At 47.2% G+C, this 18,025-nt stretch overlaps 1 protein-coding gene across 10 annotated transcripts in view; it reads right to left on the bottom strand.

Moving 5' to 3' along the window:
• Positions 1–5,394: 5,394 nt before the first annotated feature.
• atg9a (ATG9 autophagy related 9 homolog A (S. cerevisiae)) overlaps positions 5,395–18,025 on the bottom strand; it is a 36,008-nt gene continuing 23,377 nt past the window's right edge. For 8 of the 10 annotated variants that reach the window (XM_041200893.1, XM_041200894.1, XM_041200892.1 and 5 more), the window contains 8 exons: positions 15,993–16,146; positions 15,426–15,605; positions 12,596–12,841; positions 11,846–12,057; positions 10,437–10,554; positions 8,771–8,996; positions 5,811–5,944; positions 5,395–5,628 (listed from right to left, as the gene is read on the bottom strand). In XM_041200893.1, the coding sequence (XP_041056827.1) occupies positions 5,623–5,628; positions 5,811–5,944; positions 8,771–8,996; positions 10,437–10,554; positions 11,846–12,057; positions 12,596–12,841; positions 15,426–15,605; positions 15,993–16,146 (1,276 nt within the window). In that variant the 3' untranslated portion in view covers positions 5,395–5,622. The remainder of the gene's footprint in view (positions 5,629–5,810; positions 5,945–8,770; positions 8,997–10,436; positions 10,555–11,845; positions 12,058–12,595; positions 12,842–15,425; positions 15,606–15,992; positions 16,147–18,025) is intronic. The other 2 variants (XM_041200897.1, XM_041200901.1) reach the window with 2 other exon arrangements.

Here is an 18,025-nt window from a genome sequence, read left to right as displayed (position 1 = left end):
GTTTATCATTAAAACCCTTTTCTTAACAAGGGTTTAAGATTTGCAATTCTATTTGTAATTGTAAATAGGGTGGATGGGAGTCTAAAGTTACAAATGGTTAGTGATAGTGAGTGGGCAAATTGTGGCAGGTAGAGCTCCAACTTGGGGAAAGGTGAGGTCATCTACTCTGGGCCCAAGAAAGACAGATCAGAATATTTTCTAAATAGTGAGAAACTGGGAATTGTGGAGGAGCAGAGAGATTTAGGGAGTTGTGTATAGAAATCATTAAAAGCTAGTGGGCAGATACAAAAATTAATTAAAGGGCTAATGAAATGTTGCCCTTTACCCCAGAGGCAGGAATACAAACGGGAGGAGGTGAGATTACAGTTATATAAAGTTCTGGTCAGACCCCATCTGGAGTAACTGGGTTCAGTTCTGGGCCCCGCACCTCAGGAAGGGTATGTTGGCCTAGGAGGGGTACTGCACAGATTCACCAGAGTGATACCGGGGTTAAAAGGGTTAAATTACGAGGACAGGTTACACAGACACTGCTTGCATTCTCTCGAGTAAACAAGATTAAAGGGGTGATCTAATCGAGATGTTTAAGATGATTAGAGGATTCGATAGGGTTGATAGAAACAGTTTGCTCTGGTGGGATGGGGAGGAGTCCAGGACAAGGGGGCAGAACCTTAAAATGAGACCAAGTCCATTCAGGTGGGGAGGCAGGAAGCACCTCTTCACACAAAGGGGAGTGGAAATCTAGAAGGTGCTCCCTTAACAGTGCTGCAGATATTAGGGGTCAATTGGAAATTTCAAAACTAAGATTGATGGATTTTTTGGGGGGTAAGTGGATTTATAATTATTACAGAAAGATGAAAGCAAAATACTGCAGATGCTGGAAATCTGATATAAAAACAAAGTGCTGGAAATACTCAGCAGGTCTGGCAGCTTCTGTGGAGAGAAAAACAGTTAATGTTTCAAATCCAATATGGCTCTTCAGAACTGGAAAAGAAAGGCTTTCATTTATAAAGCATTTTCTATGACTACCAGATGTTCAAAGCACTTTACGGCTAATGGAGTACTTTTTGAAGTGTAGTCACTGTTGTAATGTAGGAAATGCAGTAGCTAATGTGCTAATGCACAGCAAGCTCCCACAAAAAGCAATGCAACAGTAACCATTGAACCACTGAAAAGTTATAGCACAGAAGGAGGCCATTCATTCCATCTTGTCCATGGCAGCCCGAGGACACCCAGGTGCCCTTTCTAATCCCACCTTCCTGCACCTGCCCATAGCCCTGCAGCTTACAGCACTTAAGGTGCAGACCCAGATACTTTTTAAAAAGAGTTTAGAGTTTCTGCCTCTACCACTAACTTGGGCAGTGAATTCCAGACACCCACTACCCTCTGCGTAAAAAAGTTCTTCCTCATGTCCCCCCTACACCTCTGCCACTTATCTTGAATCTATGTCCCCTGGTTCTAGAATTCTCCACCAAGGGAAACAATTTTATCCTGTCCACTCTATCAATTCCCCTCATAATTTTGTCCACCTCAGTCAAGACACCCCTCAGCCTTCTTTGTTTCAAGGAAAACAACCCCAACCTATCCAATCTCTCCTCGTGGCTACACTTTTCTAACCCTGCCAACATTCTTGTAAACCTCCTCTGCACTCTCTCCAGAGCTATTACATCCTTCCTGTAATGTGGTGACCAGAACTGCACACAATTCTCCAGTTGTGGCCTCACCAGTGTTTTATACAATTCCAACATTATATTCTTACTTTTATATTCTGTACCTCTGCCAGTGAAGGAGAGCATTCCATATGCCTTCTTTACAGCCTTGTCTACTTGAACTGCTGCCTTCAGGGACCTGTGTACTTGTATGCCAAGATCTCTCACTTCATCTACCCCTGTTAGTATATTCCCATTTATTGTGTAATCCCTGTAACTGTTTGATCTCCCTAAACGTATGACCTCACACTTCTCTATGTTAAAATCCATCTGCCACTTTACCGCCCACTCCAGTAACCCATCTATATCATTTTGGAGATTATGACTATCCTCCACACTATCCACTACTCAGCCAATCTGCAAATTTCCCAATCGTGCCCCCCACGTTCATGTCCAAATCGTTAATTTATAACACAAACAGCAAGGATCCCAACACCGAGCCCTGTGGAACACCACTTGAGACAACTTTCCATTCGCAAGGGCATCCGTCGACCATTACCCTTTGTTTCCTGTTACAAAGCCAACTTTTTATCCAGTTTGCCACATTACCCTGAATCCCATAGGCTTTTACTTTCCTGACCTTGTCAAATGCTTTGCTAAAATCCATGTATACAACATCCACTGCACTACTTTCATCAACACTTCTTGTCACTTCCTCAAAAGAATTCAATCAAATTTATGAGGCAAGACCTTCCTTTAACAAATCCATGCTGACCATCCCTGACTAGTCCATGCATTTCCACATGACAGTTAATCCATTCTCTCAGGATTGATTCTACTAATTTGCTCACCACCGATGTAAGACTAACTGGCCTATGATTGTTTGGCATTTCCTTTGATCCCTTTTTAAACAATGGAACTACATTTGTATTTCTCCAGTCCTCCAGTACCTCCCCTGTATCTAGTGAAGATTGGAAAATCATCCTCAGAGCATCTGCTATCTCCTCCTTGACCTCCTTCAGCAGCTTCGGAAACAATCCATCTGGCCCTGGTGACTTATCAACTTTCAAGGATTTCAACCTTTCCAGTACTTCCTCTCTCTTTATCACTGTCCCATCCAATACCTCTCAGTGTTCCTCTTGGACTATATCTACATCCTCCCTTTCCTTTGTAAACACAGAGACAAAATATTCATACAAAACCCTTCCCACAGCCTCTGCATCTACACACAAGTTTCCATCTTCATCTCTGATAGGTCTCACTTTTTCCTTAACTAACCTTTTAGCATTAATGTATTGGTAAAACATCTTTGGGTTATCTTTAAGTTTACTTGCTAATCTTTTTTCATGCCCTCTCTTTGATTTCCTTATTTCTTTTTTACTTCGTCCCTGCACTTCCTATATTCATCTAGGTTATCTGTAGTGCTTAGTTCTTTGTGCCTATCGTACGCTTTCTTTTTCTGTTTGATCTTCCCCTGTATTCCTCGAGACAATCAGGGGGCTCTAGATTTGGCAGTACCACTCTTATTTTTGTACGGGCATGTCTACTTTGTACAATTAGGATCTCGCTTTTTAGTGCTTCCCAAATGTTTTATCCTCCAGCAGTGCTGTCCAGTCCACCTCAGCCAAGTCCCTTCTCATTTCTGCAAAATTTGGCTTCCTACAGTTCAAGACTTTACTCCTGCCTTATCTCTGTCCTTTTCCATGGTAATGCTAAATCTAACTGAATTATGATCAACCAGATCAACTGTTTTTTTCCCACCAAACACATCTTCCCTTCATGCCCCCGGCGGCATTCCGCAGGGATCGTTCCCCCCGGAATATCCTGGTCCACTCCTCCATTACCCCCTACACCTCAACCCCCTCCCACAGCACCTTCTCATGCAACCACAGAAGGCGCAACACCTGCCCCTTTACTTCCCCTCTCCTCACCGTCCAAGGGCCCAAACACTCCTTTCAAGTGAAGCAGCATTTCACTTGCACTTCCTTCAATTTAGTCTACTGCATTCACTGCTCCCAATGCGGTTTCCTCTACATTGGAGAGACCAAACACAGACTGGGTGACCGCTTTGCAGAGCACCGTCGGTCTGTCCGCAAGCATGACCCAGACCTCCCTGTCACTTGCCATTTCAACACACCACCCTGCTCTCATGCCCACATGTCTGTCCTTGGCCTGTTGCAATGTTCCAGTGAAGCTCAACGTAAACTGGAGGAACAGCACCTCATCTTCCGACTAGGTACTTTACAGCCTTCCGGACTGAATATTGAGTTCAACAACTGCAGATCATGAACTCTCTCCTCCATCCCCACCCCTTTTCCGATCTCCCTTTTCCCAATAATTTATATTTTTTAATATATTTTTCTTTTCCCACCTATTTCCATTATTTTTAAATTTATTTCCATCCATTGTTTCATCTCCACCTTTTAGTTTATTTTGATCCTTCCCCCCACCCCACCCCCACTAGGGCTATCTGTACCTTGCTCGTCCTGCTTTCTACCCTTAATTAGCACATTCCTTAGATAATATCACCACCTTCAACACCTCTTTATTCTTTTGTCTATGACATCTTTGGCAATCTCTTCTTTGCCTCCACCTATCACTGGCCCTCTATCCAGCTCTGCCTGCCCCACCCCCCTTAAACCAGCTTATATTGCACCTCTTTTCTTATATTTCCTCAGTTCTGATAAAGCGTCATACGGACTCGAAACGTTAACTGTGCTCCTCTTTGCAGATGCTGTCAGACCTGTTGAGTTTTTCCAGCTATTTTTATTTTTGTTTTTGTCTGATGTTGATTGAGGGATAGATATTGGCCAGGTCACCAGGGATAAATAACTTCCATTCTATTCTTCAAAACAGTGCTATGGAATCTTTTACATCCACCCAAACAGACAGATGGGCCCTTGGTTTGACGTCTCCTCTGAAAGACGGCACCTCTGACAGTGCAGCACACCCTCTGTATTGCACCAAAGAGTCAGCCTTGATTTTTGTGCTCAAGCCCTGGAGTGGCATTTGAACCCGGAACCTTGTGACTCAGCCGTGAGTATGTTACCAACTGAACCACGCTGACATAGGACCAAAACAGGGAGGTGGAGTGACGATTTAGATCAGCCATAATCTAACTGAATTGTGGAACAGGCTCGAGACTGAAAGGTCTCCTCCTGTGCTTACGGCAGCGAGCCTCCCTGTGAGAAAAACGTTTCTCCATATTGGATAAACAGGTTCCTCAATCGTCTGTTGAGACTTTTAAAGATGGCAATAGAAATCCCCTTTATCAGAACAATATTAAAAATAAAAGAGTCAAGAATCACTTGGGAGGTCAGCAGCTAGCGGTCAGCCCATCAACTCCATCACTGACCCAGAGAGAGACAGGCAGGCCCTGGGAACATGACTCCAACTCCATCACTGACCCAGAGAGAGACAGGCAGGCCCTGGGAACATGACTCCAACTCCATCACTGACCCAGAGAGAGACAGGCAGGCCCTGGGAACATGACTCCAACTCCATCACTGACCCAGAGAGAGACAGGCAGGCCCTGGGAACATGACTCCAACTCCATCACTGACCCAGAGAGAGACAGGCAGGCCCTGGGAACAAGACTCCAACTCCATCACTGACCCAGAGAGCCCATGAGCATCACTAAGTCAGACCCCGGTCCCCGGTTCTAGGAGTGAATGACTCTGAGTTGTTTAAAACCTTATTCAGAACTCTCTGGGCTACAGAAATCAGAGAGATCTGTTCATAAATATTCAAACATCTTAACAATGATTTATTAAAAGTGACAAAGTTTGTCAGAACATTCTGGAGCACAGTTTGACATACCTCAACAACCAATTACATAAACACCAATATGATTGCGACAAATTTAGTCAAACGCACACCAGTGAGTCATGCATTGCACAGTCCAGCATCAGTAAGCACCAGCGAGTCCCAAGCTCCCATATCTTCTCCAAGTCCCGTGTCACACATTCCAGGTCTACTAAACCTTCAAACAAAAAAAAGGAATTAATTCAGTGCACAAACTGGTTCTGATCTCCAGAACCACCGCCCCCCCCACACCCAACCCGCATCTTTCCTGAGAATCCATATCTGAATCCTCCATCACCAACTCTCGCTGCTGTGTGGACCTACCTTGCTCTGGTTACCTTGGCTGAAAGGTGTGCTTACCTGGTGCGTTTGTGGGGGTAGTTCATCCTCTGATCCCTCCTCTAGTACAGTCTCATGATGTCGAGGGGGAGAGCTCTCCTCTGTCCACCCCCCCATGGGCTGTCGGGAGAAAGGCCTTTGGGGCTCAGTGGAATCTAAGATCACAGGAAAAACAGTAAAGAGTTATATTCTGTGTTACAGCGCAGAAGGAGGCCATTCAGTCCTTCATGTCAGGCAGCGCATTCCAGATCCTAACCACTCGCTGCATGAAAAAGTTTTCCCTCACGTCACTTTTGCTTCTTTTGCCAAATGCCTTAAATCTGTGACCTCTCGTTCTCGATCCTTCCAACAACGGGAACAGTTTCTCCCTGTCTACTTTGTCCAGACCCCTCATGATTTTGAATATTTCTATCAAATCTCTTCTCAACCTTTCCCAACTTCTCCAACTATCTTCATAACTGAAGTTCCTCATCCCTGGAACCATCCCCATGAATCTTTTGTGCACTCGCCTCCAATTCCTTCACATCTTTCCTAAAGTGTGGTGCCCAGTCCTGGACGCATTACTCCAGCTGAGGCTGACCTAATGTCTTAAACATCACCACCCTGCTCTGGTACTCTATGCCCCAATTAATAAAGCCCAGGATACTGTTTGCTTTATTAACTGCTCTCTCAACCTGTCCTGCCACCTTCAATGACTTTTATGCATATACACCCAGGCCTCTCTGCTCCTGCACCATCTTTAGAGTTGTACCCTTTATTTTATATCGTCTCTTCATGTTCTTCCTACCAAAATGAATCACTTCACAGTTCTCAACACTGAAATTCAACTGCCACCTGTCTGCCCATTCCACCACCTTGTCTATGTCATTTTAAAGTTCTACCCTATCCTCTTCACAGATCTCAATGCTTCCAAGTCTTGCATCTACCGGCTTTGAAATTGTGCCCTGTACACCAATGTCTAGATCATTAGTATACATCAGGAAGAACAAGGGTCCTAACACTGATCCCTGGGGAACTCCAATACAAACCTTCCTCCAGCCCAAAAAATATCCATTAACCACTACTCTGTTTCCTGTCACTCAGCCAATTCTGTATCCATGTTACTGCTGTCCCTTTTATTTCATGAGCTATAACTTTGCTCATATCTCTATTGTGCAGCACTGCATCAAACACCTTCTGGAAGTCTATGTACACCGCATTGACAGCATTGCCCTCATCAACCCTCTCTGATAGAGTGGACGTGGGGAAGATGTATCCATTAGTAGGAGAGACTGGGAATCGAGGGCACAGCCACAGAGTAAAGGGAAGACCTTTTAGAACAGAGATGAGGAGGAATTTCTTTAGCCAGAAAGTGGTGAATCCATGGAATTCATTGCCATAGAAGGCTGTGGAGGCCAGGTCATTGAGTGTATTTAAGACCAAGATAGATAGGTTCTTGATTGGTAAGGGGATCAAAGGTTACGGGGAGGAGGCGGGAGAATGGGGTTGAGAAACTTATCAGCCATGATTGAATGGCAGAGCAGACTCGATGGGCCAAATGGCCTAATTTCTGCTCCTATGTCTTATGGTCTTATGGATTCCTCTTTGTTAATCAGTGCTGGCTTTCCTTAATTAACCCACAGTTATGTACGTCACTATTAACTTTGTCCTGTATTATTGTTGTTAGAAGTTTCCCTACCGAGGTTAAACTAACTGGCCTGTAGTTGCTGAATCACTGCTGGGTTTGTCTTTACATCTTTTTTGAACAAGGCTGTAACAATAGCAATTCTCCAGTCCTGTGGTACCACCAGAGTCTAAGCAGGACTGAAAAATTATAGTCCCTGCCTCCGCAATTTCTGCTCTCACTTAACTCAGTGAGATTTGGAACAATTGGTGAGCAGAGATCAGGTAGAGCTGTTCACACTCAGAGAACTAACAGTAGAGATGGTGGCAATGAGCTAGTCATCCAGAGGTTAATGATCTGGAGACATGAATTCAAATCCCACCATGGCCGCTAGTAGAAGTTAATAAATCTGGAATTGAAAGCTAGTCTCAGTAATGGTGACCCTGAAACTATCAGATTGTCTTAAAAACCCTTCTGGTTCACTAATGTCCTTTAGGGAAGGAAATCTGCTGTCCTTACCTGGTCTGGCCTGCATGTGTCTCCAGATGCATAGCAATGTGGTTGACTCTTAATTGCTCTCTGAAATGGCCTAGCAAACCACTCTGTTGTACCAAACAGCTACAGGAAAGTCAAAAAGGTACAGCACTGTGGGTGTATCTACACCACATGGACTGCAGCAGTTCAAGAAGGCAGCTCACCACCACCTTCTCAAGGGCAACTAGGGATGGGCAATAAATGCTGGTCCAGCCAGCGAAGCCCCACATTCCATGAATGAATGAGAAAAAAGGCAGTTGTTCCTGGTCCATTAAGTTGAGCACTCGGCAGGCAGGAGGGTTCGATGAGGGTGAGCACTTGGCAGGCAGGAGGGACCAATGAGGGTGAGCACTCGGCAGGCAGGAGGGACCAATGAGGGTGAGCACTCGGCAGGCAGGAGGGATCGATGAGGGTGAGCACTCGACAGGCAGGAGGGACTGATTTACAGTCAGCTCCTGCTATATTGTTCACATGGTCACTTGATGGGGACAGGGATAGGCTTGGATACTATACGTCCAGATTCGAATAGCCACTGACACCCTCTGTGAGTGGTCACATCAAGAAAGCTCCCGATTGCAGCCAATACCCTGCAGAGTCAGGCTATTTAGGGGTATATGAAAGCACAGGTTTGTACCCCCAGAGTCAGGAGTCAAGGGTTATGGAGGGCAGGCAGGAAAGTGGAGTTAGGGCCACTATCATATCAGCCATGATCTTATCGAATGGCCGAGTGGGCTTGGGGGGTTGGACAGCGTAGTCCTTCCTGCTCCTAATTTTGTCTGATCTTAGGGTATTCAGAGGTAAATTGTAGCAATCTGCACTCCCACCCTGGAAGACCAAGTCTTACTGCTGATGCCTCCGTATCTCTTGTGGATGTTGGGCAGGAGTCCAGCTGGTTCTTCACCGAGATCTGGGGGTCTGTTAGCGGTGATGGGGTAGGTACAGGATCGTGGTATGGTCAGTGGTGATGGCCTTGTCTCAGCCTCCTCCAGTCCGCTCTCGCCGCTGTCATCACTGTCCTGCCGGTGCCACACGTGACGCGATGGCTCTCCCTGCATTTGCTGCTTGTGGAGCTGGAAGGAAATGGAGAGTTGCTGAGGTAGAATTGGGAGTGTCAGTGTAACTTGCAGCAGTTCTGAAAATATTGGCCTTGGAGGAGGAGCAGCACAGATTCACCAGAATGATACCAAGGCTAAAAGAATGAAATTATGAGAACAGATTGCATGGACTAGGCTTGATTCACTTGAACATAGAAGATTAAAAGTGATCCAATCAAGGTGTTTAAAATTATTAACATGATAGGGTAGATAGTGAGGAACTCTGGTTGGCAAAGTCCAGAATAAGTGCGCTGTCATTCAGGGGTGACATCAGGAAGCAATTCCTCACACTGAGTGTTATCAAATCTGGAACATTCCCCCCCAAAAAAAGTTGCTGATGCTGGGAGTCAAACTAAGGAATTCCAGAAAAGATGGATATGGATTTGGGAGGTTGGAAGTGGGATTGTAGGGTTAGTGTTTGAAGAGGGGTGATGGATATGGATTTGGGAGGTTGGAAGTGGGATGGTGGGGTTAGTTTTTGAAGAGGGGTGATGGATATGGATTTGGGAGGGTGGAAGTGGGATTGTAGGGTTAGTGTTTGAAGAGGGGTGATGGATATGGATTTGGGAGGTTGGAAGTGGGATTGTAGGGTTAGTGTTTGAGGAGGGGTGATGGATATGGATTTGGGAGGTTGGAAGTGGGATGGTGGGGTTAGTTTTTGAAGAGGGGTGATGGATATGGATTTGGGAGGTTGGAAGTGGGATGGTAGGGTTAGTTTTTGAAGAGGGGTGATGGATATGGATTTGGGAGGTTGGAAGTGGGATGGTGGGGTTAGTTTTTGAAGAGGGGTGATGGATATGGATTTGGGAGGTTGGAAGTGGGATGGTAGGGTTAGTTTTTGAAGAGGGGTGATGGATATGGATTTGGGAGGTTGGAAGTGGGATGGTAGGGTTAGTTTTTGAAGAGGGGTAATGACAGCAGATTTGAAGGAAGACAGAAAACATTAACAATATCAGCAAACATCAGGGCCAGAAAGAAAAGTTGAGTGGTCTGCAGTTTAATGGAAATAAGGCCAGTATGGGTTCTATGGGCCAAATGGCCTCCTTCTATGCCATGATAATTTTATGACTCAATAAGAACAGGTTGTGGGCCTCATGAAGAAGATAGCAGAGAAACTAAAACAGCTTCAGGGCACAGGATGGAGTGGGCACAGGAGTGAGTGTTGGTATGAGAGGGGACAAGGGAAGGGATTGATGCAGCGAGGCAGCTGAGTGAATGATCTCAGAGCTAGTGACAGGTGGGCAAACAGGAAGGAGGCCAAGAATAGGAAGACACCTGAAGTTGACAATATGGAGGAGTGAATAGGAGCCATTACTGGAGATATCACGAGTCAGGTTCAAATAGCTGGGAAACCTGAGCACGTCCCATGAAGCTGAACAAAGAGAGGGTGGCAATGAAGGGAGGAGTCCAGCTTACCTCATGCATATAGAGTGCGTGCAGGCTCATTTCCGTTGACGCGTACTCGGAGAGAACCATACTCTGGAGCTGAGCCTCCCATGCGCTGCTCCCAGAACTCATCATCCTCACATCAGGACTGCCAGAATAAAGAAACAAAAAGTGGATCAGAACTCCAGAAGCCTGGTCAGCCAAAGCAGTCAGAGCAACACTGCCAAGAACTGTGAGCAGAGGTCATTCACAGCCGGGCACAGAGAGAGCTCGGGGTGGGGGGAAAAGGCCCAGCTCCTCTCACCCTCACCTCACGGCCACAATTCAGCAAGGGTGGCAACCCAGCCTGCTTTACCCCTCTCTAACCAGGCACACCATCAGATTTCACCCCGGCCCCATTCCCTATATCAATTCTTAACCTGGGTGCCTCAGTCAATCGCACATTCACTGTCACTGGGTGAAAATCCTGGAGCTCCCTCCCTAACAGCACGGTGGGTGTTCCTACACCACATGGGCTGCAGCGGTTCAAGAAGGCAGCTCACCACCGCCTTCTCAAGGGCAATTAGGGATGGGCAATAAATGCTGGCTTAGCCAACAACACCCACATCCCATGAACAAATAAAATGCTTTGCTCATTTCTAAGGATGGCAAATCTAACACTCTCATTAAACCCTCTCCTCTTTCCAAACATTCACCATTCTCCTTTCTTAAATTAACTCTCAGCTACTTCCCATTGGACTGAGCATGTTTGACTGCTGAAGCATTCCCTCGACAGAGACTGGCCCCTTTCACCATATCATAATCATCTGACAGATCCCATTTCTTCACCAGCTCTCCACCCCACACCCGCTTTCCAACCTCACTCCGGTTTCATCTCCAACACCTGACATATCAGGAGCTTGTCCACATACCAGACAACAAGCACCCTTCCCACCCACCCCAAACACCTCCTCTCCAAGCCCCCACCCAACCCCCCCCGGCACCCCTCCACACCACCCCCACCCCTGACCTCCCAGGCACCCCTCTCCATCAAATTCCTCCCCACCACCAGCCCTGTCAAGCACTCCTCCCCATCACCCTCTTCCCACCAACAACCACCGCACCCCCCAACTCCCCCGGGCACCCTTCCCTTCCCCCCATGCCCCAGCCCTGGTGGCACCCCTCCCTGAGTCTCACCTCAGAGCCCGCTCCCAACCTGCCCCACAGACACCCTTCACCATCACCCTCCAGCCCAAAAGCCAACCTCCCCAGGTACCCTTCCCCTTACCACTCTCTCCCTCCAAACTTCCCTTCTTACACCAACCCTTCTATCCCTCCCTCCTCACCCTCACTATTGCCTGGTAAACTGGATATGCTGCTGGTGGGAGAGGAGATGCACTCAGCAAGTGACAGGTTTGATAGATCGAACAGTTTTGTCACGACAAGCCTGTGAATCATACAGAGCCTCAGTGTCTCCGCACCCTGATCCAGCCATGGCTCTCCCAGGCCTGGTCCGTAGCAGAGAGTTGTGGAGACTTCCATGAGGGTTCTGGCTGCTCTGCCCCGGAGAGAATGAACGCAACGAGGATGCTGGATCCAAGGGACCTTCTCGGCCTCTCTGAAACACGAGTGATGGGGGTCCCGCAATCAGGTTGGTGATCAAACTGTGAGGCTGCAACAACACAATATCTCACTGTTAGAAAACTCACCAAGACAACTAGACAATGTACCCTCCCCCTGGGCCCTTCCCCCGATGTCCTGTCCTGGGGGACTGGGCCCTTCCCCTGGTGTCCTGCCCTGGAGGACTGGACCCTTCCCCTGGTGTCCTGTCCTGGAGGACTGGACCCTTCCCCTGGGGTCCTGTGGGACTGGGCCCTTCCCCTGGAGTCCAGCCCTGGGGGACTGGGCCCTTCCCCCGATGTCCTGCCCTGTGGGACTGGCCCTTCCCCCGATGTCCTGTCCTGTGGGACTGGGCCCTTCCCCTGGTGTCCTGTCCTGTGGGACTGGGCCCTTCCCCTGGGGTCCTTCCCTGTGGGACTGGCCCTTCCCCTGGTGTCCTGTCCTGTGGGACTGGGCCCTTCCCCTGGGGTCCTGTCCTGTGGGACTGGGCCCTTCCCCTGGGGTCCTGTCCTGTGGGACTGGGCCCTTCCCCTGGTGTCCTGTCCTGTGGGACTGGGCCCTTCCTGTGTTGCTCATGGGCTGCTTCTTACCTCTGACTCAGACTGTACAGACTGTAGGGACGTGAAGAGGCCATTCTCCGGAAGGAAGCTGTGGCTTCCAATCACCGCTCCCTTGTCTCGATTGACCTTCTCCTTCAATTGGCTGATGAAGGCAGTGCTGCCCTGAGGGGGTTGCCAGTGCGGGTTCGTGATAGCGAAGTGCATCAGAGAGAGTTCAGTCTTGCCATCCTCGGCCTGCTGGTAGATGGAGGCCTCAGTCTTTCTGCCAGAGAACCACTGAGAGGCAACAGGGTTACAATCAACTACAAATTGCTCTCATGTAGCATCTTTAATGTGATATGTCACCCCAAGGTGCTTCAAAGTACCATCATCAGGCAAAATATGACACTGAGTCACATAAGGAGATACTGGGGCCAAACGCTTGTCACAGGAACAGGAGGACATTCAGCCCCTCAAACCTGTTCTACTATTCATTGAGATCATGACTAATCTGTGACCTAACTCCATATAGCCGTCTTTGATCCATTACCCTTAATATCTTTGGATAACAAAAGCAATTAATTTCAGATTTAAACTTAAATTCACATAAAATTAAATCTTGCACAAATTGTTGTTTCCAAAAGAGTTCTGAGCTTCTATCACGCTGTGTGTGTAGAAATGTTTCCTATTTTCACTCCTGAAGGGTGTGTTTCTTTTACAGTCTGACCCTGGTTCTCTATCTACCCCTCCTGTTCCCCTTAATACCCTGGAAATATCAATCAGATCAACACTTAACCTTCCAAATTCCAGGGAATACAACTCTCATTTGTGTAATTCATCCTTGTAACTTAAACCTTGGAGTCCAGGTATCATTCTCCATCTACACTCCCTCCAAGGCCAATATATTATTCATAAGGTGTGGCGTCCAGGTTTGCTCACAGTAACACCAGGTGTGCTTTTATTGGAGCTTGATGCAGCTGAAGCTTGACTTCCACCCTTTGTATTCTAGTCTCTAAATATAAAGGCCAGTATTCAATTAGCCTTTTTGCCCATTTTAAAATCTAGGCACGACTGGACCGGGAACCGGTGTAGGTCAGTGAGCACAAGGGTAATGGGGGAACGAAACTTGGTGCGAGCGTGGACATGGGCAGCAGAGTTTTGGATGACCTCATGTTGATAGAGGATTGAATGTGGGAGATCAGCCAGGAGTATGCTGCAATAGTCAAGTTCAGAGGTAACAAAGGAATGAATCAGAAGCAGATGAGACGAAGCAGGGATACAGTTGGGCGATACCATGAAGGTGAAAAGAGGCAGTTTTAGTGATGTCATGGATATAAGATCAGAAGAATTAGGGGCAGGAGTAGGCCATTCAGCCCATCAAGCCTGTTCCGCCATTCAATAAGATCATGACTGATCAGTATGAAGCCTTAACTCCACTTTCTTGCCGGCCCCCTTAACCCTTGACTCCCTTGTAGCTCAAAAATCTGTCTAACTCAGCCCTGAAAATATTCAATGACCCAGCCTACCCTGTTCTTGCTGGAAGAAAATTCCAAAGACTAACGACCATCAGAGAAGAAATTCCCCTTATCTCAGTCTTAAGTGGGAGACTCCTTATTTTTAAACAGTGCTCCCTACTTCCAGATTGCCAAATGAGAGGAAACAACCTCTCAACTTCTACCCTTTCAAGCTGCCTCAGAATCTTACAGGAACACATGAAGTAGGAGCAAGAGTAGTCCATTCGGCCGTTTGAGCCTGCTCTGCCATTTGATACGACCATAGCTGACCTGATTGTGGCCTCAACTCTTCTTTCCTCTCTACCCCTATGCCCTTTGGTTCCCTTGTTAATTAAGATTCTATCTAAATCAGTTTTAAAAATATTCAATGACCCAGCCTCCATTGCTCTCTGGGAAGAGAGTTCCACAGACTAACGACCCTCAGAGGAAAAAAAAATCTCCGCATCTCTGTCTTACATGGGAGACATCTTTATTTAAACTGTGTCCCCTAGTTCTAGTCTCTCCCACAAGGGGAAACATCCTCTCAGCATCCACCCTGTCAATTCCCCTCAGGACCTTTTTTTATTTCACTAAGATAATCTCTCATTCTTCTAAACTCCAACAGTTACAGGCCCAACCCATCCAACCTTTCCACATAAGTTAACACCCTCATCCCAGGAATCAGTCGAGTGAACCTTCCTCTGACCTACTTCTAATACAACTAAATCCATTTTCATGTAAGGATGCCAAAACTGTATACAGTATTCCAGACGTGGTCTCATCACGATCCTATACAACAGTAGCAAAACATCTCTACTTTTATATTCCGTTCCCCCTGCAATAAATACCAATATTCCATTTGCCTTCCTAATTACTTGCTGTACCTGCACACTAACTTTTTGTGATTCATGTACCAGGACACCCAGATCCCTCAGTACCACCGAGTTCCCCAATCTCATTCCATTTAAATAATTTGCTTTTTTATTCTTCCTACCAAATTGGACAAGTTCACATTTTCCCACATTAAACTCCATCTGCCAATTTTTTTCCCACTCACTTAACCTGTCTATATCCCTTTGCAGACTCTTTGTATCCTCCTTACAACTTTATTTCTCACCTATCTTTGTATTGTCAGCAAATTTGGCTACAATACACTCAGCCCCTTCATCCAAGCCATTAACACAGAAATAGCTGAGGCCCCAGCACTGATCCCAGTGGCACTTCACCAGTTACACATTGTCAACCTGAACATCACCCATTTATCCTGACTCTGTTCCGTTAGTCAGCCAATCATCTATCCATATTAATAGACCACCCCCAGCATACTTGCACCATATGGGGGCCACGGGTGGAGGGCTGGGGCACAGGGTCTGCCCAGCGTCACTTACCGCAGGGTGCCCATGCTGTCGGACATCCATCTGGGCGAAGGAACAGGTATCCCCGACACCCACAACCTCCACAGTGAAGTTTCGGAAGAAGTCAATGATCTCGAGGGACTTTCGTCTCAGGCAGAAGATGAGGATGAAAGGAGTGATGATGGGGCTGAGCAGCTCCTCGAGGATGAAAACCTGTGGACAGAGGCTGTTTACTTTCAGGAAAAAGCCACCTCCTGGACTGAGAGCCCCTCACTCACAGATCCCGATTAATGGACACCCCTCCACAGGTTAGAGGCTTGCTCACACATTCCCCCACCATGCCCCCTCACCCTCCGACTGACCCAAGCTCACCCAACACTGTTCCCCCCACCATCTGCTCTACACTGACTGATTTTCCTCCCCATTCAATAGGCCACCCAAACGGACTGCTGCAGTATCCGACCCAGCCCAGGACACCACCACCACCACCACACCTCTCCCCACCACCCAGCAGCAAGCCCCCTCTCTGGGACTATGTGAACCATAACTCAGTGTCATAAACCTGGAATAGGAAGCAAATGCCCCACCAAAGCTCCTTACTGCTTTGTATTGAAAGAGCTGAGCAAACTCGTCCCTGGTCTCGCAGCGATTTGCTGTGCCCTGCCAGTGATCAGGCATGTAGTGGATATGAGACAGAATCACCCTCAGTAGCTGCTCCGGGCAGAACACCATGTGTTTGTCTGGGATAAAACACCTGAACAAAAGAAAGATTGTTCACATAAACAGGAATCAGCAGTAACCAGATACTGAAACTCAGCAGCCGAACTGTGCAGTGTTTTTCTACAATGAGATGCTGGTTGTCGCATAAATATTGGCCACAACACCAAGGAGAGTTCCCCTAGTTCTCTTCAAAATGGTGTCGTGGGAACGTTTACATCCACCTGGAAGACAGACAGGGCCCAGTTTTAATACCTCATCTGAAAGACAGAACCTCAAACAGTGCTGCACTCCCTCAGTACTGACCCTCCGACGGTGCAGCACTCCCTCAGTACTGACCCTCTGACAGTGCAGCACTCCCTCAGTACTGACCCTCTGACAGTGCAGCACTCCCTCAGCGCTGACCATCCAATGGTGCAGCACTCCCTCAGTACTGACCTTCCGACAGTGCAGCACTCCCTCAGTACTGACCTTTGTGATGTGTGTAAATTCAGGCAAAGAATACTGGAAACCCATCTAAAGGTGACTAAAGGGCTTGGTTAGCCGTCTGCGACACAGGATTAAATTCTTTCTTCAAAGCGTGAAGAATGCTTTGGAAGAAAATCACTGAGGCAACTAAACTCAATGTGCAGAGATAAAAGGAGATGTGAAAATGTTATGCAGCATTTCATGATTGAAAGGTTACCAAAATATTTTTTTAAATGCATTTAGCTGTAAGACTGGAAGAGCTGCAGAAGAAAGCACTCAGGGGATAAGGGAACCTTACAGAGGAAATTATGGCAGAATTTTCTGTGGAGTTTAGGGAAAGGACCAGACTCAGAGGCCTCTCCTAAACTTAAAATCATAGAATAATCAAATTATACAACACAGAAGGAAGCCATTCGGCCTATCATGTCTCTGCTGACTCTAGGAATTAGTGTAACTATCCAATTAGTCCTAATCCTCTGTTCTTTCCCCATAACCCGGCAACGTTTTCCCTTCAATTTATTCAGTGTTTCTTTCATATTTAGGGACTTATTTTATAGTGCAAGTTAGTTCTGCTAGAAATGAACATTGCATGGTTCAGTATTTCAACATGTACATTTTTACATATGAGAAATATTAAAAGGAACCTAAATCTAGTTTTAACATTGATTCCTATGGGAACCCATGAGTAATGTGATGTCATGATTTTCAGGAACGCAACTACAGTGAGGACTTATTGTACTGACCCTCTGACAGTGAAGCACACCCTCCCCTCCCCAGTCCTGACCCTCCGACAGTGCAGCCCTCCCTCAGTACTGACCCTCCGACAGTGCAGCACTCCCTCAGTACTGAGCCTCCGACAGTGCAGCACTCCCTCAGTACTGACCCTCCGACAGTGCAGCACTCCCTCAGTACTGACCCTCTCACAGTGCAGCACTCCCTCAGTCCTGACCCTCCGACAGTGCAGCACTCCCTCAGTCCTGACCCTCCGACAGTGCAGCACTCCCTCAGTACTGACCCTCTGACAGTGCAGCACTCCCTCAGTACTGACCCTCTGACAGTGCAGCACTCCCTCAGTACTGACCCTCCGACAGTGCAGCACTCCCTCAGTACTGACCCTCCGACAGTGCAGCACTCCCTCAGTACTGACCCTTAAATAGTGCAGTGTTACCTCAATGCTAGCCTTCCGACAGTGCAGCACTCCCTCAGTACTAACCCTACGATAGTACAGTGCTCCCTCAGTACTGACCCTCCTGCAGTGCAGCACTCCCTCAGTACTGACTTTAGGAAGGTTATGTTGGAACTGTACAAAACGCTAGTTAGGCCACAGCTGGAGTACTGTGTGCTGTTCTGGTCCCCACATTATAGGAAGGATGTGAATGCACTGGAGGGGATGCAGAGGAGATTCACCAGGATGTTGCCTGGGCTGGAGGGTTTCTGCTATGAAGAGA

This window comes from Carcharodon carcharias, chromosome 12, assembly GCF_017639515.1.
Source record: "Carcharodon carcharias isolate sCarCar2 chromosome 12, sCarCar2.pri, whole genome shotgun sequence".
NCBI classification, from domain to species: Eukaryota; Metazoa; Chordata; class Chondrichthyes; order Lamniformes; family Lamnidae; genus Carcharodon; species Carcharodon carcharias.
This window is presented reverse-complemented; position numbering and strand designations above follow the sequence as displayed.